Genomic DNA, 26,631 nt, shown 5'->3' on the forward strand with positions numbered 1-26,631 from the left:
TCATGTCCTCTTGGCCATTTGTATGTCTTCTTTGGAAAAATGCCTATTCAAATCCTGTGCCCTTAAAAAAACTTATTTCTCTTTTTAATATTAAGTTGTAAGAGTTCAAAGAGCAGAAATTTTAGGTACTGAAAAAAATCATACATTTTTTATTTTATGGTTTGAACTTTTTGTGTTCTATATAGGCAATAGATTTTTCTCCTATTTTTTTTTTCTAGAAATTGTATAGTTGTCTGTTTTACCTGCAGGTCTATGATCTATCCAAGTTGAATTTTATATACAATTCAGGGTACAGGTCAAGGTTCATTCTCTTACTAAATAAATAAATAAATAAATATTGCAGTACTATTGAAAATATTCTCCACTTCCTTTTTAAAAAAATTTTATTTTGGGGGGGAGGTTATTAGGTTATTTATTTATTTATTTTAAATGGAGGTACTGGGGATGGAACCCAGGACCTTGTGCATGCTAAGCATGTGCTCTACCACTGAATATACCCTCCCCCAATTTACTTTTGATTTATCTTGACATCTTTGTCAGTAATTAATTGACAATACATACATGAGTCTTTTTCTGGATTCTACCCTCTTCTGTTGATCTGTGAGTCTTTTTCCACACCAATATCACACTGTCTTAATTATTGTAGCTCTTACAGTAGATCTCAAAATTCAGCAGTGTTATTCCTCTAAATTTGTTCCTCTTTTCCAAAGTTGTTTTGTGTATTCTAGGTCCTTTGCATTTCCATATAAATTTTAGAATGAACTTGTTAATTTCTATCAAACAAAAGCCTGCTAGGTTTTGTTTGGAACTGCATTGAATATGTAGATCAATTTGGGGAGAATTTAACAATATTGAGTTTTCTGATCCATGAGCAGATAACTTTTAGGAAGTCTCACTGTTCTGCCCAGTTCCTGTATGTTTATCTCTTGTGGTTGGCGGTCAGTCTAAGTTAAGGTGGCAGTTCCCCTTCTCTTGCAAAGGTGGGTTCAGGAAAGGGCTTCAGACTCACTTCTGGCCAGTGCGGCTGGAGGGAAATCGTCTCTGGGTGTTTTGCGTGCAGTGTCTCTGTCCTAAGAAGACACAGGAAGAGAAGCAGGATGTTGTAATGTCTACATATGAGGACAGGAACAGCTGTGGTCATCTTATGAGGGGAACCAGAATGAGGGCAAACAGCCAACACGCAGACGAAGGCAAACAAAAAGATGGGAAGACCTTGGATCCTGACAACCACGCTGAGCCAGGCTCCAACCAGCCTCAGAGCCAACCCGATGCTTCCTTGTTATGTGAGGAAAATGTCTTAAGGACCACTCAGGTCTATTTGCATTGGGGTTTTCCATTATATGCAGTAGAAGTCATTCTTATCAAACAGCTAAAACACATCCCTAGAAAATCACAAGCTACAGATTTTTCATTTAAAGACACTTTTTGTTTATTTTTTTCTACTCTTAATTTAAAAGTTTTCTGTTGTTTTTCAAATTTATGAACTCAGTATGTGAATTCAGCCTTATATTAAAAGTACAAACAATATAAACTTGATTAATACAAAAAGTCAGGGAACCCTCCTACACTTCTGGTAGGAATGTAAATTGATGCATTCACTACGGAGAATAGTTTGGAGGTTCCTAAAACTAAAAATAGAGTTACCACATGAACCTGCATTCCCACTCCAGGGCATATACCCAGAAAAGACAAAAACTCTCATTTGAAAAGATACATGCACCACAGTGTTCATAGCAGCACTATATACAATAGCCTAGATGTGGAAGCAACCTAAGTGTCCATTGACAGATAACTGGATAAAGAAAATGTGGTATATTTAGACAGTGGAATACTACTCAGCCATAAAAAATGAATTTTGCCATTTGCAACAACATGGATGGACCTAGAGATTAATGTAGAAAGGGAAGTAGGTTAGACAGAGAATGACAAATTATTGTATGATAATACTTACATGTATGATCTAAAAAAAATGACACAAATAAGCTTTTTCCACAACAGAAATAGACTGAAAGACATAGAAAACAAACTTACAGTTACCAAAAGGAAAGGAGTAGGGGAGGGATACATTAGGAGCTTAGAATTAACAGGTACAAATAACCATATATAAAATAGATAAACAAACAAGGATCTGCTGTATATCACAGAGAACTATATTCAATAACTTGTAATAACCTATAATGGGAAAGAATCTAAAAAAGAATATATATACACACACACACATACACACACACACATATATACACATAACTGGATCACTATGCTGTATGCTAGAAAATAGTACAACATTGTAAATCAACTATACTTCAATAAAAAATAAAAAAATTTTTTAAATGGGCAAAAGATGTCAGTGGTAATTCAGAAAAGGAGAAAAACAATAAGCAAATAAATATATGAAAAATAATCACTCCAAGCACTCTACAGGGTTTTAAAAATGCAAATTAAACAGCAATGGGTTACCACTGATCACACAGAGACTTTGTGTTGAAACTTTAAATGTATTGAGGGTCTGGCTTGGGAGGAGAGAGGGAGTTTTTTCTGACATTCTCATTCTGTGTTGGTTAGAATATAATTGAAACAGCCTTTTGGGAAAGCCATTTGGCAATATGAATAAAAAAATCTTTCAAAAAGTACATACGTTAACTCAGAAATCCTACATTAGAAATGTGTTCTAAGGAAATGTGTGTGCTGTAACATTTAGGAGTCTCAACGCAGAATTGTTTATATAGTACAGAGAAATCTGGAAACAATGTAAATGCCTCAAAGTAGGGGATTATATACGTAACTTAATGTTTGTCCATAAAATAGACTATGTTGAAGCAATGAGTAATTTTGTAAAAATACCCTTATCTTGAAAAGGAATGATGGTTATGCCATATTTTTAAACAGGAAGTTATAAACAATATGTACGATATGGTACCATTTTTATAAAAATATTGAGATGAGTCATTTAGGATGTACTCACTTACAAGTCATAGAAAACTCAATTTAAATTGATTTCAACAAGCAAATTTATTGGTTCACCTACTAGCAACTCCAGAAGTAAGACAGATTTGGGTGTTAGTTTAGTGTAGCAGCTCAGAAATTTCTTTGAATATCTAATTTTTTTTAATGTTTTTAAATTTTTTTTAGGTTTTTTTTTTTGGAGGGTAATTAGGTTTATGTATTTATTTTTAATGGAAGTACTGAGGATTAAACCTAGGACCTTGTGCACACTAGGCATGCACTCTGCCACTGAACTATAGCCTTCCCTCCAAAAACCTGATGTAAAAATATATCTCTTGTTTTTTACTTTCTGAAGCATCTGCTTCAACTGAGAGCTGGTTTGTCTCATGGTGGCAAATGGCTGCCAATAGCTCCCAGGACTCTGGTCCAAACCCAGAGAAGGATTGAATGAATGAATGAATATCCTCCCTGCCCGCCTCTTTAGCAGGAGTCCTAAACTTCTCTCTGATTAGCCCATCTTGATGGCATGACTTTCCTGGTGGCCAGGGAGTGCTTTATATCCACTGACTTAGATCTAGATTAGATGCTGGTAAAAGCATGAGATCATTGCAATTTAGTTTAGCCAAATCAGGATCTATACAGGAGCTCCGCATGGAGTAAATTCCAGCAAAACTGCGTGGATGTTCTCCAATGATGTGGAATGGAATGGGTGTTGAGACGCTCATCCTAAGATCCACTTAAACAAAGAGAAAGGATGGAAGGATGTACCCCAAAGTGCCAATGGTGGTCATCCTCAAGTGGTGGAAATGTGGGGAATTAAAAATTTTCCTTTTTATGTTTGTATTTTTCCTTTCTGACAACCAACATATATTACTTAAAGAACTTTAAAAAATGAAACGAAAGCTAAAAATAGGAGGAAAAGCTGGTGTGTAACGCTTGCAATGTAACTAACTGCTTGAGAGATTTAAAGCAGACGTGTTGGCAAACAGGAAATAGGAGTTTTCAGAGTAGTACCAACTGCCTTGCAGAAGTTTCTAACTGCCTTTCTCTTTCCTCTGTTATGAAATTGTGGTCATTTCTAAAGGCGTAATTTGAGATCTTTGAAGGCTAGCCTGGTTTAAAACCACTGGTTCCAGTGGCTAGAATTTTCCCCTAATGTTAGGGCAGGAAATGTTTTAGCTCTCTCTAGAAAGATCTTCCCTCGTCACCTTTAAACACCACGAAGTGGGTCCCAACCCCACAAGGGGCAGAGCATGAACCTCTTTGCAGAAGGACCTCTGTGTGCAGAAGGGGAGGTGCTGGTCCGGGTTCCTCCACTTCCTTCTTAGACAGAGAGCGCTGAGTGTCCTTTCAGGAAGTGGGCACCCTGGAGAGTCCCTGGCTTTCTCTTTCTCTGTTTCGTCAATCACAGTGTGACACTGGCTCCAGGCACCACGGAAGGGGCCCCAGCTCTGAAGGCTCGGGATCCTGGGAGAAGTCAAAGTGAGGCGTGTCCCTGGACTCTCTTCCGTTAGAAGCTGGGTATCGGGAGTCCTTCTCACGATTCATGAAGACGCGCCTGCTGCTCTTCTATATACTTTTTCCTGGAAAAGAGAACTCGTTCCATTGGCAGGAAAGCCCTCCAAGGGTAAAGGAAGGTAAGGAGTTCTCATGCCAGTCTGGGGATCCCATTTCTCACTTTTACTTCTGCTTGACATTGATTCCCAGCTCTGCATTTTCAGAAACTTGATTTTATCTGATCCTGCACTTCTGAAATCATCCCACTGGAATGGGAAGCAACAAACCAGTAGTTCAGTTTCACCCCGAGAGCTAAACTTACCCAGAGGATCAGGGTGCCCCACTTTGAGCGGTCAGGGTACTCTGGTCTCAGGAAAATACCTGTGGGAGAGGAGATGAGGCCAGAGGGTGGATATTGGATGGTCTTAGGAACCATTCTGTGTTTCCCCTGGGGATGTCATCCACTCCCCGCACCAGAATGTAAACTTCACTCCGGGAGGGACCTTGTTTGTCTTGGCCAATGTATGCAAAGCATCTAGAACAATCGGAGATACTCAACGTATACGTGATGAATGAATGATGGGAAGGCCAAAGAGCTGGATGGATGAATCCTTATTATTTCCCAGAGACACTGCCTGTGAGAAGTGTTCCTGGACCTTTCTGGGATGGTCAGAGTCCTCTGGGTTTCCATGGCACTTTGAATTAAAGCACTTAACTCATAGTATTGAAGCTATTTGCTTACATATTTGTCTTCCAAAAGACTATGAGCTCCTCAAATGTGGGGATCCTGCTCTGTTTTTCCATTTAACACTTTTCACAGTAGTCTGGCACATGGTAGCTCCTCACTGAATACTGAAATGATGCTGAGGAAGCCTCATGAATGTCTCTCTACTTATGGGATATATTTGTTAAGTGGATCAGGAAATTACATTAATCAAAGCCCTTTTGCTTCTTCAGTGTTGACAATGCATTATTAACTTTTTACTGTTAGTTTTTCATTGCTTCCAAGGTTACACACATCCTCCTCTTTTCAGCTGTTATTTCAGTATCCTCTCTGTTGAACCTACAAATACACTGAATTCCATGGATTACACTTCCAGGATCCAATCAGTCATCTCCTGATGTTATACAAAGAGGAACCTTGGTCTCATTGGCAAACCGTCTCTGAGTCTTAGGGAAGGATGCGTTATTTCTGGGGGGGGCACCTAGAGACAGCACACCCCTTCTGGGTTATGTGAATTCTTACCTTGGTTACACAAACTTAGTCCCCAGTCGTGTCCCCACTCACTTCTGGCTCATCTCTTTTATCACCTATGGTCCTCTGTCTGGAGACTGCACTTCCTCCAGTAGGTACATTTGCCTCCGGACCAGGTCACATTTCCTTGGAGTCTAGGTGGGCAATTGCATGGTATCACTCTGACAACTCTGAAAAAAGCAAATGGCCACATGTGGCCACAAGTCCTGGATCATCAAGAAAAAATAGTCGATGTTTGGGATAAAGAACTTAGGAAGTCAAGACCTAGACTAAGTGGCAAACACACACTGGGATCAAGGCAGGCTGAAAGCCTGAAACAAAGGAGATACTCAAGTTAGGTAAAGTTGGCAACAACCAGGGATCGGTGATGTGAACCTCATGCTTTGGCAGAGTTTGCGCCAGCCGAGGAGCCTACAGATAGACCATGGAGCCCATGGAAGTGGATGGTTTAAGTGGCCAAGGAGGTAGTGAAAGGAGAGGTGGGAAATTTAGAGTTCTATTGGAAGCTTCTTTGAGTGCAGGTGCAAGTCTCGCTAGACCAGAGCGATACAGCTGTGCATTTGCTGGAGCCACCGCTGGGCTTTGTTCATTTTGGTCATTGTTCCTTTATCTAAGGTCCACCCTCACCTCCAAGGAGGCCTTGCATCCTGTATTTGTGTTGTCACCTGGATTCCTCCAGTTGTGTCGTTCACGGAGAATCGCTGTGATGGCCGCTCCTTTGTTCTTCGATGGGGCAGCTTCTCATGTCTGTGTTCTGATGGCTTCGAAAGCCTCTTCGTCATTTGGGCCAAACCCCAAAGTTGGCCAGTATCTAGATCGAGCCAACTGTACCCTTCAAACACATGTTTCCTTAAATTAGATAATTTCTTGACTGTTCTTCGTTCTGTAGGCACCGTCTACAAGTTTGCCTTTATCAGATTTGCCGTTACTTCCTATCCATAGTGCCAGCCTTTTTTTGCACAACTGTGGTTTTCTGGAGGCCTCCTTTACCCTCTTCTGACTCCTTCAAACAGCCTTGCTAAAGTCTGATGCTTTTCCTTTTTTCCCAGGAGGGGGCTCCTGCTAGCCCCATGTCTGTGCTGCCCGGGGTTCATCACAACATCTCCTGCCCTGAATTCTCATGCAAGAGAAGAAAGAATACCTTCCCCAGATCCTCTTCTTGGGAAAATGAGAAAAGAATTCACCTTTCTTTATTCTGAAGGTTTGTGGTTTTCATGCATTTTCTCAAAGTTAAAATATGTGAAACTTATCTATATTTTTGCCTTACCTCTCATACTACGGTTCATTCCTGCTCCTACTTCCAAATCAAAGAAGCAAATTTCTTGAGGCTAGAGGCCGTCTCTCACTCATTTTCACATACCCACCAACATGGTGCATGCCTGATACATGTTTATTGGGTGAGTGAAGTGGTGGATGTGTAAATGGAGAAATTGGGATAAAAGCATGAATTTTAAAATTCTGATTACAAATTTTTTGATCATTCAAAAGTGTTCAATGATAATATAGATGGGGATTTCAAAGTTACTAATTTTCTTTGTCACTAATACTCAGGATGTAAGTTCTTTTGAAGAATACAAAATATAGTTGCAAATAATGTTTGCAAAAGTAACATAAATGACGATAATATATTTTCTATTTGGAAATAAGTCCCTTAAATAAAAAGAAAATATATAATCATATTTTAAGATAATTTCAAGGATAAGTATTGAAATAGACATTTGCTCTATAAATATGATTCAAAATTCTATGCCAATTCTAAGAGGCAAATATAAATGCTAATGAGAATTAATAAGAACTTTAATAACTTGGTGTAAGTGGACTCTACCATGAAAGAATGCAAGTCCATTCATATGGTAATAGAAAATCTGCTGTGATAGGTTGGCTTATATCCCTGCAAAAGGAGTTTTATGAATATATAGGTTCTGATGATTGTGAGAAATCAATTATACAATAATTACATAAAAATTCAAGTTAATCATCAATTATGTACTAAGTAAAAGTTCTCCGAGCAGGCCAAAGGTGAAGGCATTCCATGAATTTTCACTTTCAGTTATAAGATTTGTTTAAAATCATATAGTTTCCAGGTCTAGAGAGCTGACTTTTCATGACCAGTATAATATGAATGGTGCAAAGATACCTAATAAAGGTAAGAATACTAACCAAGCAATGTAAATTATACGTAGATTTCAAAACTTAGGGAGTTCTTTTTTCATCAGTAAAACAAATTACAGCATATAAAAAAGGTTAGTAAGAATAGCTATAATTAAGTTGTACGTTAATTTGGGGAAATAGAATGAAACCTGAAAGAAAGTTTACAATAATCCCCAATGCTGAGTCAGAGAGAGAAAACTGAAACACTTCAGGGAATCTGCTGATTTCAACTTTCCCAAGATTGTGCTGATAAAACATCTAGTTCACTGCTAAAGCCAGGTGTGGTCTGCTGAAATAGAAAGGGTGTACCTTAGGATGGGGCAACTGTCTTAACGGCAATGAAAGAATATCCTTGACTATGGAGTAAAGGATTGCCATCTAGCAAAGCACAGAACTCGCCATCTTGGCTGTTATGTGTTATTTTATAAGCTTTAATAATGTTAAAATCATATATAGCTAAATTAACTTTTAATTAGCTTAATAATTGCAGCAATGTAACATTAAAATAGCTTCAGCTTTAGTTCAAAAGTAAATGCTACAAGATGAGCTCTTGTTAAAACCAAACTAACAGACCAAAGACAAAATCCTCTCACATTCTGAGCAGTACTATTGAGAACCACTTTCTCAGCAACATATAGATTGCCCTTTGCTCTTTGTGCTTTATAGACATCAAATTGACCTTTGGCATCCAGAGAAATAGGTATGAAGGGAGAAAGGCCATCTGTTTGCTACCTGCCACGTAACTGTCTAGACATTCGGGATTGTGTAAACTCCCCGACATCAGAGACTTGGCCCATGTTGGTTACTGAGTATCCCTGCTGTTACATCCATGCACATAGATAGTTGGAATTCATCAATTGATTGAATAGCTATCCATCTCTGCCACTTTTGTTCCTTGATTACTCCCATGTCAGTGCAGAGAGCTCCACCCAAGTAGAATTGAGTGACTTTTATTTTAACTACTGTACCATAATTTCATATAAACTTTTTACTTAAGTTTCTAAGATTCATGAAAATGTTATTTGTTACATATGACACTATTATAGTTAGTATTGAACAATCTTTTTCTGAAATCCTGGAATGACTCCTGATGCCTTATTTCTGTCTGCAGATATATACAGGACAATGAAATCTGTCATTAAATTGTGTCCTCATTGTTCATACAGACATTATTGTTAATATAATAATTTGGATCACAAACACCTATCACTATCTAAGTTATAAAATGAAAGAGCTTCACCACCATTTTTACAAGCTATCTTCTTTCTAATACTTCCTCCTTGAATATTTATTTATATTCCCAGTTTGAGGGTTTATTTCACCTTGCCCTTGTCCATGGACAGTCTGCTGTTCCAAATCTTAAGTTATTCACCATGTGATATCACATATATGTGAAATCTAGAAAAGGACACAAATGAATTTAGTTACAAAACAAAAATAGACTCCCACACATAGAAAACAAACTTATGGTTACCAGGGTGGGAAGGGGAGTGGAGGATAAATTGGGAGTTGGGGATTTGCAAATACTAAACACTATATATAAAATAGAGGAACAACAAGGTCCTACTGTACAGCACAGGGAACTATATTAAATATCTTGTAACAGCCTATAATGAAAAAAGTATGAAAATAATATGCATATGTATAACTGAATCATTATGAAAAAATCATATAAGAAAACCATACAGGAAAAATTTTAAAATATAGTAAATGAATGAAAATATTTTAATAAATGAAGGTTCATATAAAAACAAAAAATAGATAAGCAACAAAGATCTATTGTACAGCATAGGGAATTATAGCCATTATCTTATAACTTTTAATGGCATATCATCTGTAAAAATATTGAATCACTATGCTGTATACTTGAAACTAATGCAATGTTGTAAATCAAATATGCATCAATAAAAATTCTGTTTTATCAAAAAAATAAAGAATAATGTCAAGTAAAATCAAAAGAAAAAATACCATATAACTTTTACCCTCCACTTAGCCAGTTAATACTATAAGTGAACTTATAGCAAAATTTAAAAATGTTGAAATATTGGGAAAAAAATTTCAAGATATTCAGTAAAGATGCATGTGTGTTTTTTTCATTTTTTAATTGAAGTATAGTTGATTTACAATGTTGTGTTAGTTTCAGGTGTATAGCAAAGTGATTCATACACACACACACACACATATATATATATTCTTTTATAGATTCTTTTCCATTATAGGTTATTACAAGATAGTGAATAGTTTCCTGTACTATACAGTAGGTCCTTGCTGTTTATCTGTTTTTTTTAATTTTTTTAATATAGTATATATTATGTATATAGTTTTGTATATAGTAGTGTATATATGTTAACCCCAAATTCCTACTTTACCCCTCCCCCATTTCCCTTTTGGTAGCCATAAATTTGTGTTCTATGTCTGTGAGTCTATTTCTGTTTTGTAAATAACTTAATTTTATCACTTTTCTAGATTCCACATATAAATGATATTATATGATATTTGTCTTTCTCTGTCTGACTTCACTTAATATGATAATCTCTAGGTCCATTCATGTTGCTGTAAATGGTATTATTTCATTCTTTTTTATGACTGCATAATATTCCACACACACCACATCTTTATCCATTCACTTGTAAATCAAATATAGGTCAATAAAAATTCTATTTTATTACTTAAAACTCTTAGGTTGCTTCCATGTCTTGGCTATTGTAAATAGTGCTGCTGTGAGCATTGGGGTATACGTATCTTTTTGAATTAGAATTTTCATCTTTTCCGTATGCATGCCTAACAGTAGGATTGCAGGCTCATTTGGTAACTCTATTTTAGTTTTTAAGGAATCTCTACACTGTTCTCCATAGTGGTTGCATCAATTTAAATTCCCACCAACAGTGTAAAAAGGGTTCGTTTTTCTTCACACCCTCTCCAGCATCTTACTACTTGTAGATTTTTTGGTGATAGCCATTCAGACTGATGTGAGGCGATACCTCACTGTAGTTTTGATTTGCGTTTCTCTGATAATTAGTGATATTGAGCATCTTTTCATGTACCTATTTGCCATCTGTATGTCTTCACTGGAGAAATGTCTGTTTAGGTCTTCTGCCCATTTTTTTTTTTTTGTTATTGAGTTGTATGAACTGTTTGTGTATTTTGGAAATTAAGCCCTTGTTAGTTGCATCATTTGCAAATATTTTCTCCCAGTCTGTAGGTTGTCTTTTCATTTTGCTTATGGTTTCCTTTGTTGTGCAAAAGCTTATTAGTTTGATTAGGTCCCATTTGTTTATTTTTCCTTTTATTTCTTTTGCCTTGGGACACTGATTTGAGAAAGTCTTGCTACAATTTATGTCAGAGAATGTTTTGTCTATGGTCTCTTCTAGAAGTTTTCTGGTGTCATGTCTTATATTTAAGTCTTTAAGCCATTTTGAGTTTATCTCTGTACATGGTGTGAGAGAGTGTTCTAACTTCACTGATTTACATGGGTCTGTTCAGCTTTCTCAGCATCACTTGCTGAAGAGACTGTCTTCTCTCCATTGTATATTTTTGCCTCCTTTGTCAAAGATTAATTGACTGTAGGTGTGTGGTACACGTTGCTTTTTAAGAAGTGTTTTTGAGCATTAAGTAGTTTAGAAAAGGTCAAGTTTTTATTAAAACAAGGTTGTGGGTCTCTAGATTAAGGAATCCTAGGAGCGCTTAGAAGATCAGAGTTCTGATTATAAAAAATTGGGGAAGGAAGCTAGAGAATTTCCCTTTTTATAAAAAAAAAAGGCAGATTAACACTCAAAGTTTAACTGCCTGGGAAAGTACTCACTAGAAAAATGTGTAGTCCTTCTGTTGTCAGAAGGGGTGTATCTTCAGAGGCTTTGTGATTTCACCTGGTTCTCCACGTCGCCTCTGGGAGCTGCTTCCAGAAGGTTAACAACCACAGCTAATATTTACTCAGTGCTTATTCTTGCTGTCAAGTGCCTGACGTTCAGCAAACACCAGTTCCCTCCCTTCCTTCCTGCCTGCTTGGAGGAGGAGAACAGATGGGATCACAGGAGCTTCACAGACTAGATTGACTGTTAAAATACCAAAGAAGTAAAGCTACAATTAGAGCAAAGGGGAAGACATGTTTAAAGAGAAGGTGACATGTTTACTGTGGAAGAGGAGAAGGTCTGATCATCTGGGAAGGGTTTGAAGGGCCATTCTGGAAGTATCCACTTTTTCTCACTGGCCTTCTGCCGGGAGCCACTCATGCTGGAAATCATTTCTGAAGTTTGTTCTCAGCTAATGAGCTCTTCTCATTGGCAGTAAGTCAGATACTGGCCCGGGTCTTGGCAGACACTCACTGACTGACAGTGAGCGTCCAGGAAGGGAAGCCTTTCTCCCTTTCAGATGTTTGAGTTCTCTCCTCCTTCAGAAATTCCCAGGCGCACGTTCTGGGGGGAGTCTGGCTGGAGCCATGGGAAGCCATGCTCAGCGCCCTGGAGGTAAGGTGGCAGCCAATAGCTGCCTCTCCCTGCTGCATCAGCCAGCTCGGCTGCTATGACAGAATGCCAGTCTAGGAGGCTTAAACAACAGAATTTTAGTTTCTCATAGTCTTGGAGGCTGGAAGTCCAAGGTCAAGGCGTTGGCGGGGCTGGTTTCCTCTGAGGCCTCTCTCCTTGCCTCGCAGGTGGTTGGTCTCTTGCCATCTCTTTACGTGACCTTTCCTCTAAGCACACACATCTCCAGTGTCTCTCTCTCTGTGTCCTAATCTCTTCTTTCAAGGACACAGGGCATCAGTCAGATTGGATTAGCGCCCCCCTAATGGCCTCATTTTAACTTAGTTACCTCTTTAAAGACCCTATCTCCAAATACAGTCACATTCTGAGGTTCTGGGGGTTAAGGCTTCAACATTTGAATTTCAGAGGGACACCATTCAGACCATAACAGCTAGTCAGTCTTTTTTATTCTTTTTTCTTTTTCAAAAAGAATTCAGTTCACATGCGTCAATATGGTACATCACTATGGCTGCAATATAATTGAGTTTTTTTCCAAACTCAACAAATGACAATAAGAAAGTGTTATCTTGGAAATCATAACAACTGAGTTTGAAGCCAGACTTCACCACTCACCAGCAACTCCCTGAGAAGTGTGGGAGCCTTTAACAACTTTTAACTATTGACTTTTCTTGAATGGGGGCCCTGGGCCCAGGGGGCTAGGGAATGGTGTAGGGAGGTGGATTTCCTGGTTCAAATTCCAGTATCGCTGTCATGAGCTGATTAACTCTTGCGAGTTGCTTCCTTCCTCTATCCCTCAGTTTTCTTTACTGAGAAATGGGAGTAATGGTAGTATCTACTTCATAGGCTTGTTGTGCAGATGGAGGAGTCAGCCCTCACTAGCACTGTCTTACAGTGAACAGTCAACACATGTTATCTGCTATTATATATATTCAAAAATATTTGGGGGGAGGCGGTAATCAGGTCTATTTATTTATTTTTAGAAGAGGTACTGGGGATTGAACCCAGGACCTCATGGATGCTAAGCATGTGCTCTATCTACCACTTGAGCTGTACCCTCCCCCTGCTATTGTATTTTGTCTGTGTCATAACCAAATATAATTTTCTTATGCTCCATTCCAGGCCTGTCACTCACATTTTTACATCCAGTGCTCCTTTGATTTTCTTCCCAAGTGTGCTGTTTGTTGAGGAATGGTTGCCTTGTGGACCCTCAGAGGTAAGAAAAGTGAGAAGTTCCCCCTGCTCAGTGACCCAGAGCTCACAATGAGGCCAGGGTGGCAGCTGCCTCTCCACGAAGGGAATCTGTCTCACTCGGCCCAAGCTCCCCGCAGCGCTCCTGCTGCTGGCCGGGAGGGGCAGAGGATGGAGAGGGAGCATGAGCTGCCACAAATGCATTACTCCCTGGAGAAAGGGCTCCTGGGGCATGTCCTGATGCATGGCCGCTAGCGCTGTCTTTTCTTACCCATGTGGAGATAAACAAAGACCAATCACAGGAGAAAAACAAAGGCTATCTCTTCTGTGCTTGCTAGAACCAGGGAGTCAGCCACCATCATCCGCGTTTTGGCGAGACTCACGAGCACACAGAGGAGTGGGAAAGCTTTCTGATGGAAAAAGGGAGGCCTTGAGGTGAGCCCTAATGGGGGACTATGGGCCTGGGGAAGCTGGAGGTGGCCAACAGGAATTGGGGTGTCCTATGTGATCGGTTAAGGGTACCTATTTGACTTTGGTTGGTCCTAAGTTGGAAGCAGGGACAAGAATTAGGGAAGTTGTCGGCTATTAATCAAGTCCTGATTGTTTTGGACAAATTGTTACAGGGGTTGTTTGGCTTCCTGGATTGTCACCAGAGACAGCTGTCTGACGCCCCCCAAGTCTGACTTACCGCAGGCTGCCTTCCTGGGCCGGTCACTGTAGATAAGGGCTTGGTTTCCTGGACAGTTTGCTGCAGGTTGTGGGTCTGAATTCTGTTTTTATAAAGGGTCTGGCCAAATCTGTTCATATATTCAGTCCTTCACTGAGGGCAGCGTGTTGCCCTCAGGACTTTGTCCCAAGCAGGGCGCTTAGGATGAGACCCCCAGGAATTCACTGATCCTGTCTGTACCGAGTCCAGCCCTCCTACCCTTCTGCTTCCTACAGGATTTGTGCAGGGAGTGGTGGTGGCTGATTCTGATTTTTTCAGGGCAATTGTGGACGTAATTCTTTGCTGAAGTCTCTTAGCGCCAAGATTTTATTTCAAACTATAGAAATGATCCCTGAAAGTATAGTCTCTCCAGGATTTTATTTCAAAGCTGAAGCCAAAGTAAGATTTTGGGCCAGAAGGAAACATTTACTCCCCACTTTAGAATTCCAGAAGAAAAGGAATCTAAGAACTGTCATTAAGTGAAAGTAATATGCAGAGATGAGGGCTTATTATATGGGTTTGGTTGCCAAGTGCTGTTGATATGCAAATAAACCTCTGAGAAGGAATATGAATTTGGAAACCAGGAGATTCTTTCTGGCTGCACCATCCTGAATAAATTACTGATCTTCTTGAGGTCTCATAGATAAATTAAAGGCAACACCACTTGCCCTCATTGATATTGCACAGTTGCAACCCTCCTGGAGATTTCACGTGTGCAAAAAGTATTCTAAGCTATTTGCTGTGGTTGTACTGTCTTCATTGTGCAAATTTCTCCTTTGGGGGCTGCCTGCTCTGCAAAGCACCTGTCAAATACCACTGTGCCACTAGGCGGGGCATCTCCTATGGGTTCTTAACCTGTGGCATGTGCTGCTCCTAAGTTTAATCATGTAAGCCTCTTTATTGCCATAAAATGAATTTGAACACTCCGGATGGTATCAAGGCACTCCACATCTGGTCCCAACTTAGTTGATCCTTAGTCCTCTAAACAAGCCTTCACTCCACCAATAGCGATCTGCCCATTGTCCCCTGAACACCAAGGTCCCACCTTGGCTCCCACTGTTCTCTGTTGCCTGGAATCTGTACCTCTTCTCTCCCTTCCCCACCTCACTCTTGCCCTTCTTTGCTCTGTTTTCCTTCTTTGGAAGGTCTGGTTCAGGTCTCGCCTCCTCCAGGGAGCTTTCTCTGACTGCCTTAGGCCACAGTGATCTCTTCTATCTCTGAACAGCCCTCCCATAGCACACCCAGCTTTCTTATGCATTTGATAAATAACTAAAACTAGACATGATGCTTTTAGTTATTGTTACATTGTATTTGGCATTTTCCACTGGACAAGGAGCCTCTGTGTGCCAGTCTCTGTGTTTTACCACCTTTCAGCCTCACTGCTTAGGGCGATGCTTTGTATGTTTCATGCTCAGTGGAGACCGGTTGAGTACAGTGACGAAATGCGGTACCACATTGATTAGTGCCTTAGATATCATAGCAAACTAAAGAAACTAGTCCTTGCCTGGTCTCAAAAGTAAATAGTTCCCTGAAATCGTTCCAGATGAGGGGGTGGTGAGGAGTGTTGTGGTGTAAACTTTATTATAACTGCAGCTGCTGTAACTCAGGAATGGCTTTAAACATTTTATTCCAAAGGACACATAATGACAGTCACTCATACTCTGTATAGGATTTCGAGTCTTAGAACACAGTTGGGTCAAGCCCAGCCCATAGCCATTGGGGAGGTGCTGTCAAATGAGCTAGACAGGTGTGCGTGGGGAAGGAGAGTGGGAGAGGCAGGCAGGTGCAGGGAGGTCCAGCTGAGCAGGAATGAAGAATCCAGCAGGGATGCTACAGCTGATGACTGGGATTCTGGGCAGAATGGGGGCTGGGGAGCAAGAACAAATAATGGGGAAGATAACCATCAGCTGTGCGAGACCCGCCAGCCGTGAGCCCAGGAGTGATGGCGGCGCTGTCATCACTGTGGCTCCTGCCAACAGTGACTGCCTTAAGCCTGGGGCTCGGGGGCTGGATTCCAGATCCTGGGAGGGGGTCTGGCAGGACAAGGTAGACCCTGTTCTTGAGAGTCAGGGGCTCTGTTTAAGTTGTTGAAATGGGAAGTAAGATGAGACGTTCTGGGGCAGAGGTGGGCGGTCTTGTTTTCAAGAAGAAGTGAAATCCCAGACACTGCAGGCCCGTGTTCAGGTTGGACCTGAGGGTGTGCATGAGGATGACTCTGTAGATGCGGAGAGACGGGACGTGGGGCTTGGCAGCACCGCAGGGAGGCGGTATAAAGAGCCAAGGGCCAGAGAAGCAAAGTGACTTCAGTATCCAAAGTCGTATTCTTCGCTGGGAGCAGGCCTAGGCTTCAAGCCCAGTTCGGGTGCCTCCCCCAGGCTAAGGGAAGAGTGTTTGTTCTGTCTCCCCAGAGCCTTCATGCAGCCTTTCGGGGGCCCTCGGTTTCTATGGTGGTCCCCTGAGGTCAGGTACAGCTGGAAGCTCTGTGAGTGAGAGATTAAGGAGGAGGCATTTCACGCAGGCAGGTGGTTTTTTTTCTGTTTATTATTGGGGGGTTCTTGTGGAAGATTTTGATGGAAAAATCTGCTGCTGAAAGAAATCTTAACAATGACGGTGACCATTGCAATTCTATTTTCACAATTTTACAATTCTATAATTATGATTTCTATTTTTCTCTGAAGAGCTGGAGAGTAGAGAGAATAAAAGCCTGGAGTTCAACAACATGACAATGGCACAAAAATCCAGAACAGGGAAAATTCTCCGCAAAGGGTGACAACACAATACGTGTGGGGGGGAGCGGGGGGGACAAATGATGCCTTCAGCAAGGGATTTTGTAGGGAGCTATGGCATTTTAGATTCTCAGAAAGTTGAAATCATTGTATCACTGTAATCATTGTAATCATTGTATTGTGATTTGCCTCTTAGGAAATCAGTAGCATTTATGGTGCCTCTTTAGGGTCAATTTCACATACTTTGATCTGTAGGAGCCAGAATAAAGGAACAGAAACCCATTTAAGCTAGCTCAAATAGTAAAGGGGTGTGTGATGTTTTTACAACTCGAGGGCAGAAAATTCAAGGCATCTCGGTGGAATCGGAAGCTCAGGAGCCCAGGTTGCTCTCTGTCCTGCAAGGACTTTTGTGGTCCCTCAGGGACCTCATGGTCCTCTCTTCCTTCTGCTTCTCTCCTCCCTCTCTCTTCCACTCATCCACACTCCAGCATGACTGGCAGGTCAATTACCCGACATCACACTTGGACTCTGTGTGAATTCTTGGGTTGGATTTTTAAGAGACAGAATTTGGTACACTCAGCACAGTCTGCAGAATGATTTTCCCTGAGACATGTCTACTGCCAGTCCAATCAACTGTGATGGAGGAGGAGGTGATGCTATAGTTCGTGAGGAAGCAAGCTGGCCAGGCTATGGTGGGGCCCATCGCCCTAAGTGTGGTGCAGTGGGGAGGCAATAGTTGGTATCTCTACAGCAGACTTTCATAGGGACAACAATGATATTGGAGTTTGGGGGCTCCCCAGGCTGCCACACAGTGTGTCATTCATTGCTGTACATGCTTGAGGTCTGTCAGGCTACTGCACACATCTTATCATTTCAGTGGTTCCTGTCCCTTGGCAATCCTGAGATCCCAGCACCTTCCTGGGAAGGAAGTCTTCCATCTCCTTAACAACAGAAACAATATTTCTACAAATGGGGCCAGCTGGTCTGTCAAATGACAGTGAACTGGGAGAATGCATTCATTTGGTTCTGCATTGGACAGAACCCTCCTCGTCGTGGTTGAGATAGTGGGCTCTGTAGTTGTCCTCCCACATTCAAACCCTGGCCCCAGTGGGTAACCACCACATGGTCTTGAGCAGGCTACTTATCCGCTTGAAGTCTCAGGTTCCCCATTTGTGAAAAGTGCATAATAAACCACGTGGAGGAAAATAAAACATACTCCAGGGTTACCAAGGAATTTGCTCAGATAACAGTTTTTGATCCCTAGGAAGTGCTTGGAAAATGTCACCCACGATTGCCGTCATTACTGTGACTCTCCCTTTCGTGTCTTAGGGACCCAGATGAATTCAAGCATTTGCACCAGCGACTTCCTCACATTCCTCACAGCTTTGGGCCTAACTTTTCCCTCGGACCTTTGCATGCTTTAAGTGTTAACAAGTGTTTGGTGGCCAATCAATTGACTTTAACGATGTCTCGGTTTGTGCTCCAAAATGAGAAAAAGCTCTCACAATCAAAGACGGAAAATGATGCCTAAGCAGTAAAACTTAAACCTGCTCTTCAGCAATTTGCTGAGTACTGAGGGTACATCTTTTGAATCCTCCTTTTGTATGATTTGAGCCTCTGTCTAAAATTCTGATTCCAGTTCCCACGTGGGGTTCCCCCTAACCCCCAACAAGGCCATTCTCTAACACCAGCTGGATGCGTGTCCTACAATTCAACCCACTGTTTTTTTCCTTTTTGTATGCAAGCAATTTACTAATTTTATTGAAATACAGTCAGTTACAGTGTGTCAATTTCTGGTGTACAGCACAATGTCCAGTTATGCATACACGGACATATATTCATTTTCATATTCTTTTTCGTTAAAGGCTATTACAAGATATTGAATATAGTTCCCTGTACTATACAGAAGAAACTTCTTTTTTTTTTTTAACCAGTTGTGATACTGTATAGCTGTATACCTGGAGACAGAGTCAGATCACTCAGGTTAAGGGCTCAGTCCAACAAAACTGTCCCCACACCACCACTTCAGACACCAGTTGCAAGTCCAGGTTGCCACCTGTGCTTCTGATCTAACCCCTCTTTGGGTTTAATTAATTTGCCAGAGGGGCTCACAGAACTCAGAGAAACACTTTACTTACTAGATCGCCAACTTATTACAAAAGGATATAACTCAGAAATGGCCAGATGGAAGAGAGGCACAGGGCAAGGTATGGGGAGGGGGCACAAAGTGTCCATGCCCTCCCATGGCGTGCCACTGTCCCTGAATCTCCACGTGTTCACCCGCATGGAAGCTCTCCCAGCCCTGTACTGTGGCTTTTATGGAGGCTTCACTACATAGCCATGGTTGATTAGATCACTGGTGATTGATTCAGCCTCTAGTCTCTCTCCCGGTACCTGGAGGCTGAGGGAGAGGGGTGGACTGAAAGTTCCAACCCTCTAATCACATGGTTGGGCCCTCTCCCTATCCTTACGTGACCTAGGGCCTTCCTGAAAGTCATCGCATTAACATAACAGAAGACATCTGCTGATCTCATCACTTAGGAAGTTACAAGGGTTTTAGGAGCTCTGTGCCAGAAACGGAATGAAGACCAAATATATATTTATTATCAATCGTGATATCACAGTGCCTCTTCCCTGAAATGAAGACTCCAGATAATGTCTCCCGTTTCTTTGATCCTTGTCAGCACTAAAGTTGTCATCCTCTGTGCCGAAAAAGGTGCAATCTGTTCCTTGAAACTATTCACAAGGTCAGAGAGTTGGAAAACCACACAAGAAGATGTAACCCAGATTTATTCTTTCTTGGTCTTTTCTCCTGCAGGAAAAGCCAAGTTGCCTATAGATCATGAACGTGTCTTCTGAGCGCTGTAACATATCAGATTGGCTGAGGCTGGAAGCCACAGTGAAGGCCTCTGTATACCTGGTGACTTTCTCCTTTGCCACCTTCATCACTGTCATCATTATCGCCACAGTGTTGCAGAATTCCAAGCTGAGGAGGAAGGTCCGATACCTCCTCCTTTGCCACCATCTGCTGTGCATCTCCTCCTACTGCGGCCTGGGGGTGCTTTTCCAAGGGATGCGGGCCGTCCTGGCCAACAGCCCCGTGCTGATGTGCTGGCTGGTGTTTGGGGCACAGCTAAGTGTTGGAGAAGGGATTCTCGTCACCCTGGCCTTGATGGCTGTCAACGCCTGCCTAGCAATTTGTTGGCCCTTGAAGTCTCTGTCCTTTGTAGATCTTTTCAAGTATAAGATTCTGGCTGGGGCTTGGCTAATTATTATACTAAAGAATGCTTGCTTATTCCTTATAGAAGGCACTAACCCCACCCAGGTGGCTGTTTTAAAATCTGAACCCCTTTGCCCGGTGATCTTGAATGGCGTTCCTGCCAGAGCCATCGGCATGGTTTTCCTTTTCCTTCCTCTGTCTATCATTCTTATAAGTTACTCTCTGATCTACAAAGAAGGGAAGCGGGCTGGCCATTTTAACAGATCAAACGTCAAGGCGAGGAAGACAGTGCTAATCCACTTACTGCAGCTGGCCCTGCATGTGATACCAACCCTGATATTCATAGGTTTGGGAAAGATGTGTGGGGAATTTTTCTTTGCTTTAAATCTGGTGCTTTTTGGAGTCTTTGCATTTGCCCAGTGTTTTAACCCTCTGATCTATGGGCTCTGGAATAGAGAGTTGCAAAGCAAATTATGCCATTGGATGTGCTATCAACTGTGGTGTGGTCACACGGTGACCAGCAGAGGGCCAGTTTAAACCAAAACTCAGCCATTTTAAATCAATAACTCCAGTCCCAGTGGGCCATTAGCTAGGGTTGAGGATTGGCCATTTCCTCAACCTAAAATGGATGCCTTGATTTTGTTATGAAAGTAACAGAGTAAATCAAAATTGTCCATCTGGCTTACAATCTTTGCTGCGGCATACACTGAGTTGGCTCAGTGAAATCATTTTATGTCCTTGATTCTAAACCCAGATTATCATTTTTAGCAGCATGCCTTACTGTGTTTCAGGAGTTGGTCAGCTTTTGAGAACGCACTTGTTTTTAGAAACTGAGAAATAGTACATGGTTGATATGGAGAGAAAAGTTTTGACTGTTCTTATAGTAATTAGGGGTAGATTTGTCTACATATAATAACAAATCAGTAACAAAATAACAGTGACTTTAAGAAGTTACAGACTGATTTTTTTTCTCATGTAAAAGAAATTTGGAGATACAGAATCCAGGCCTATGTGTCAGCTCTTCAAGCAACAGGCTCATCCTCTTCTACTCTGCCATGATTAGTGTACTGCCTCATGACCCAAGATGGCTGTTAGTGCTCCTGCCATCATATTCACACTTCAGCCAATCTGAAGGAAGAAAGGGGAAAGGAACCTCTGAATCTTCCTTCTAAAGACACTTTTTAGAAGTTACAAAACACGTTCTCTTACACCTAACTGGCCAAAATTTAGTCATGTAACTATGACTTAGCTTTAAGGGACAGTGGGAGGAAATTTTAGCAGGGCTGGTGTCTCCAGTTAAAAATTGGAGTTCTTAATATTAAGAAAGGAAGGAAGAATGGATATTGGGAGGCAAAATTATTTCAGGGACCATTTTCCTCTCAACCAAATAAAACATAAGAAAGACAATGAATGGGTTATGATCATCATAAAAATATACTCTGTCTTTTAATATGATAGACAAATATAGAGCAGAGTTATCTGTTCAGGAGCCTAGGAAACTTTAATTGTGTTATGTCAACAACTCTCAAAGAGAATGGCATCAATTAGGAAATCACTGAACTGGTTTAAACATGGGAGCTTATCATTTAAATCTAAGTAAGTTTGGGACAGTAGTATGAAATAAATTCTTTCACTGAAGTTCCCATATAATGTTTCCTTAGATAAAACACTCATTCCTGAATCATACAGGATTCAGTTCTAGAAATAGGAATCATCACTCTAGGTATTTTGAACAGAAAGGATTTAATACAGGAATTAAATGCTTATGAAGTCACTGGAAGGGCTAGAGGAATGGAAATCAGGGGACACCACTGACTGATGTCAAGAGCAAACACTGCAGCTGTGAATTGGAGGTCAGGCAGCTTCTTTCTTCCCTGTCCCCCTGCCTCATGCCACTCATGTCCTTGCAACTTTGTTTGCAAAAGAAACAGCAAGAGGAAGATGGCCTCCACCTCCTCCATCTTCCAAATCTCATGTGATTGCCTCTAAATGGTGGAACTCAACTGGTACCCAGACCCCAAGAGCAAAGGAGTCTGGGAAATGTGGCTCCTCATTTCACAGACATGGCAGTTCAGGAAGTTACCCAAAAGGAATGTGAAATAAGGATTGAATGAGCCAATCCATGGGCTCCACCATTATGATGTTTAGTTATATTTACTAGTAACAACAACAAGGACAAATGATGCCATGTATTGAGCAACTCTTATGCTCCTGATGCTATGCAAGCCGTTTTATAAGCACCATGTCAAGTCCTCTCAACCACTTTATAATGTAGGTTATTATTATTCCTGATTTACAAACGAGAAAAGCTGAGGCTTAGAAAGGCCATACAGGAGCTCAGGAGGTCAGGACCTTCCCTTTAAGATTTGTCATATACACGACGTGGCCCCAGGGTGATCGTTTCTTCACTGTTGGGAGCTGGACCAATTGCTTGGGAAATTGGGACCTTGGTTCTCCACTTCGCTTTGGGTGTGGATGCCTGGCTTGTGGGAAAGAGTCTCTTTTTAACCCATTTCTTTAACCCATCCCTGGGCCAGCATTGATGAAAGAGACACATCAGTCAGCCAGCTAGACATGACTTTCTACAAACCTCCTCCCACAAAAACCAAGCTGTCTCTTTGTTCATTGAAATATTAAGCAATCTGAGAGCAGAAAGTAGGAGAAAAATTGACCAAGCTTAACTTGATTTCAAGTCCTAGATCTAATACACACACAATTCAATTTATCCTTAACCTTTAAAAATTCTGTTTTCTGATACCAAAAGTTAACTGCTACTTGTACCATTAACTGAATGTTAGAATGGTAGCTACATACTTTCAAATGCAAATTATTACTTTTAAAATTAAATTTTTCGAATTAGGAATATATAGTGTGAAATTCAAAAGACTCATAGTGGTATTTGGTGAGAAGTAAGTCCTCCTCCTCCCCATTTTTTGAGGCCCCCAGTTCTCTTCTAAGAGTGAACAACTGTTATCAGTTTCTGTGTTTCCCCCAAGAGATAATCTACAAAGGAGAAATTATTGAGAATTTCTCATTTGTAAGATAATTTTGGTTTTGATATCCTGGACTTGGGTTGGAATGTTGTTTAAATTGGCATTAAGAATGATAGTTTATGTCATCAGTGACATCAGCAATAATCTTTCTCACGATGTGAAAAGTCTTTGAGAAACTTAACCTTGAGCAAGATACAGAAAGAAAGGAGAAGGAGGAAGTGGTGGCTAAAGTTACTCGCAATTAGCTGAGAGTTCTTGTAAAGTGTTATTTTCCTCTATAGATGTGATGCGATGATATTGAACCTGATGTCAGAAAGTGTAGGAGTTTGGGGGAAATGTTCAAATAGCTCAAAAAAAATTACTTACGGAAAAAAATGTGCATTATCTCAAAATTCCTGAGTTCTTTTGAGCGTTTCATTTACTGTAACTGCAACTGTATTATCACTGCATGAAACTATTTCTGGCTTATATATAGCTATATAAACACGTATTAGATAAATATGAATGAACTTGGGCAAAATTTTAAAAAATAGGAATAGAAAATTAGTTTATAATATCCATCAAAAGAAAATGTTGAATGAACCCAGGCCATTTTTTTTAGAAGAAGTTCAAGACTGTAAAATCAGTCACATTAATGAATTTTAAGCTTTTATCTTTCCTCTCTGAGAAGGTCAAAGACTGTGACTAGAATTGCCTGCCTGTGGCGAAGCAAAGACATATCTCTCCAATGGAGAGAAAACTGCACGTCTACCACTGGTGGGGGTGGGGAGAAGATGCAGAGCATTCTTGTGAGCCAAGGGGACTTGTGGGAAGGATCTGGCCTTGGGATTGTTGGAAAAGACCTGTCCCAAAAGGCTTCATTCCTAAGGGGAGGGGCTCTCATCAGAAAGAGACTGGAGGTTACCACTGGCTGCAGAGGATGAGGATGGGGTGAGAAGCGGCTGACTAGGGACAAGGATTGCCTAAGGGCTTAGAAGGGATACATTTGACTGAGGATCCCACAAAGTACTACAGAAGAGAAAGAATCACCACTGGGAATCTGCCCCACTCAGAAGATGCAAACATCAGACTACATCTGCCTTCGATAAGGATGGTGTCTCCTGCCCCTTATATCTCCTCCCAGCCTCCAACTCTTCTAACTCTGGAAAAGTCACAGGCAACTGGGGGTTGGAGGAGCTGTAGAAACCTGAATTCCATCTGCAACTTTAACTCACCCTTGCAATGTAGCAAAACACCCACAGGTTCCAATGATTAGGGCATCTTTGCAGGGGAAAGGGTGTTATTCTGCCTATCACACTTATAAAATGAGCTTGTTCTTTGGAGCTGAAAATGATCAAAGGGCTTTTATTACTTAAGAATGACTAGATAAAACGTGTATCAAAGCAGCAATGAAATAACGCCTCATGCCCATTTGGATGGCTACTACAAAAATAACAGAAAATAAGTGCTGGCAAGGATGTGGAGAAACTGGTACCCTTGTGCACTCTTGATGAGATTGTAAAATGGTACAACTGCTGTAGAAAACAGTATGAAAGTTCCTTAAAAAATTAAAAATAGAACTATCATGTGATCCAGCAACCTCACTTTTGGGTATAAATCCAGAGAAGTTGAAAGCAGAGTCTAGAAAAGATATTTCCATGTTTGTGGCAGCACTATTCACAATAAGCTGAGAAGCAGAAACAACGCAAAAGTCCACTGATGGGTGGATAAGCAAAATGTGGTATAGAATGAAACATCATGCAGCCCTCAAAAGGAAAGAAATTCTGTCACATGTTATAATATGAATGAACCTTGAGGATATTATGCTAAGTGAAATAAACCAGTCACAAAAAGACAAATGCTGTCTGATTCCACTTATAGGAAGTAGGTATATAAAGTAGTCAAATTCATAGAGGCAGAAAGTAGAATGGTGGTTGCCAGGGGCTGAGGGGAGGGGGAAAATGAGAGCTGTTTAACAGGTATAGAGTTTTCAGATGAACTCTTTTTTTTCAGATTAAAAAGTTCTGGAGATCTATTTCACCACAATGTGAATGTACTTAACACTACTAAACTGTACACTTAAAAAGGGTTATGATGATAGATTTTATATGTTTTTTATGAACATATAATTTTAAAAAATGATAAGTAAGAGATCCACGATCTCATCCAAGTTTTCTTCTAAGGGGAGATAAAGGTTGAATCCACAAATGGGGTTTGAATGGACCCTAGGGAAAAAAATCAAGATGTTTCCTATCATGTCTTTCTATTTACTATAAATTTAACTATAAACGAGGCCAGCATTCATTATCAACAATTTGTTGAAGGCTAGTTTTAAAGGAAACTTTATTTCTAGCTGTGACACATAGGTGTATACAATACCTACAGCTAAGTCTACTATATAAACTCTGTGTGCACATTTGTGTGTAGAGGGAGAAATTCATACTTCTCTTTATATACAGATACAGTTAAAGGACCATTCTTGGCCAATTAAATTTGGTGTATTTTAATAAGTTAAGGTCAGACTGACCTTAGTTGTAGCCATTATACCTGTAGATTACGTTGCATTAAAATAATTTTTTTTATTCATAAAAATCACTCAATCATTTGTACCATAGAATGAATGTTTGTGACCCTACGCCCCCACAAAAGTGTAGGTTGAAACTTAACCCCCAGTGTGATGGTGTTTGGAGGTGGGGCTCTCAGGAGGTGATTGGGTCATGAGAGGGGAGCCATTACACATGGGATTAGTGCCCTGAGGAAAGAGACCGCAGAGAGCTTCCTTCCCCTTCTGCCATGTGAGGACACAGCAAGAAGACTGCCGTCTATGAAATAGGAAGCAGATCCTCACCAGACGCTGAATCTGCCAGTGCCTGGATCCTGGACTTCCAGAATTGCGAGAAATAAACGCTTGTTTTTTAAACTACGTAGTCTATGGATTTAAAAAATATATATGTTAAATAAAAGCCCGAATGGACTAAGACAACATGCTTTGCTTTGAATACAAGGACATTTTACCCATGTTCTCATTTTGTCTCCAAACCTACCGTCTTAGATCTTCTAGTTAACGGCAAATAACAGCAACCCAGGCAGAAATAAGAGAGAGTGTGACTGAGAAAACAGCAACATGCTATTTCCATTAATTCCAAGATGCTTATTCTTTTCAAATTTTTGTATTTCTGAAATCTGGAGGTTTTCAGCCATGGCATGTAGAAATTTCTGATGTGTGTCCTTGCCTGCACATCAGCGAGTGTGGATATTATTCCTGGTGGTACGTTGGGACAGGAGCAACCCTTTGATTTTTCAGACAATAACCTTCTATGACCCACCAGAGGAAGGAATGTGAATCCTGGTTTTTGTCTGGAAATGTCTCATTGGTAAGTTCTCCTGGTAAGATCAGGACATTTACCAATAAGCAGTTTCTCCCATCTTTGGGTCAATGGTACACTTAGATGTCCCCATCCCCTTGAGATTATGTGAGGCCATGTGTATTGGTTG

General features: G+C 40.7%; 1 protein-coding gene across 5 annotated transcripts; it reads left to right on the plus strand.

The window, feature by feature from the left end:
* The first annotated feature begins 4,449 nt into the window (after positions 1-4,449).
* GPR148 (G protein-coupled receptor 148) lies at positions 4,450-26,290 on the plus strand. Of its 5 annotated transcripts, XM_072961824.1 has the most exons (6): positions 4,450-4,580; positions 6,745-6,896; positions 13,444-13,537; positions 13,851-13,947; positions 16,627-16,740; positions 19,763-26,290. In XM_072961824.1, the coding sequence occupies exon 6, from the start codon at positions 19,787-19,789 to the stop codon at positions 20,699-20,701; it is 915 nt and encodes a 304-aa protein (XP_072817925.1). In that variant the 5' UTR covers positions 4,450-4,580; positions 6,745-6,896; positions 13,444-13,537; positions 13,851-13,947; positions 16,627-16,740; positions 19,763-19,786; the 3' UTR covers positions 20,702-26,290. The 5 variants fall into 5 exon arrangements, with proteins under 5 accessions (XP_072817925.1, XP_072817927.1, XP_072817928.1 ...); XM_072961826.1 differs by lacking the exon at positions 16,627-16,740; XM_072961827.1 differs by lacking the exon at positions 13,851-13,947.
* Positions 26,291-26,631: the final 341 nt, after the last annotated feature.

The sequence above is a fragment of the Vicugna pacos genome, chromosome 5, assembly GCF_048564905.1.
Source record: "Vicugna pacos chromosome 5, VicPac4, whole genome shotgun sequence".
NCBI classification, from domain to species: domain Eukaryota; kingdom Metazoa; phylum Chordata; class Mammalia; order Artiodactyla; family Camelidae; genus Vicugna; species Vicugna pacos.

Excerpts from the sequence above, each read along its gene's own strand:
- GPR148 (XM_072961824.1), top strand. The coding sequence starts at position 19,787 with ATGAACGTGTCTTCTGAGCGCTGTAACATATCAGATTGGCTGAGGCTG.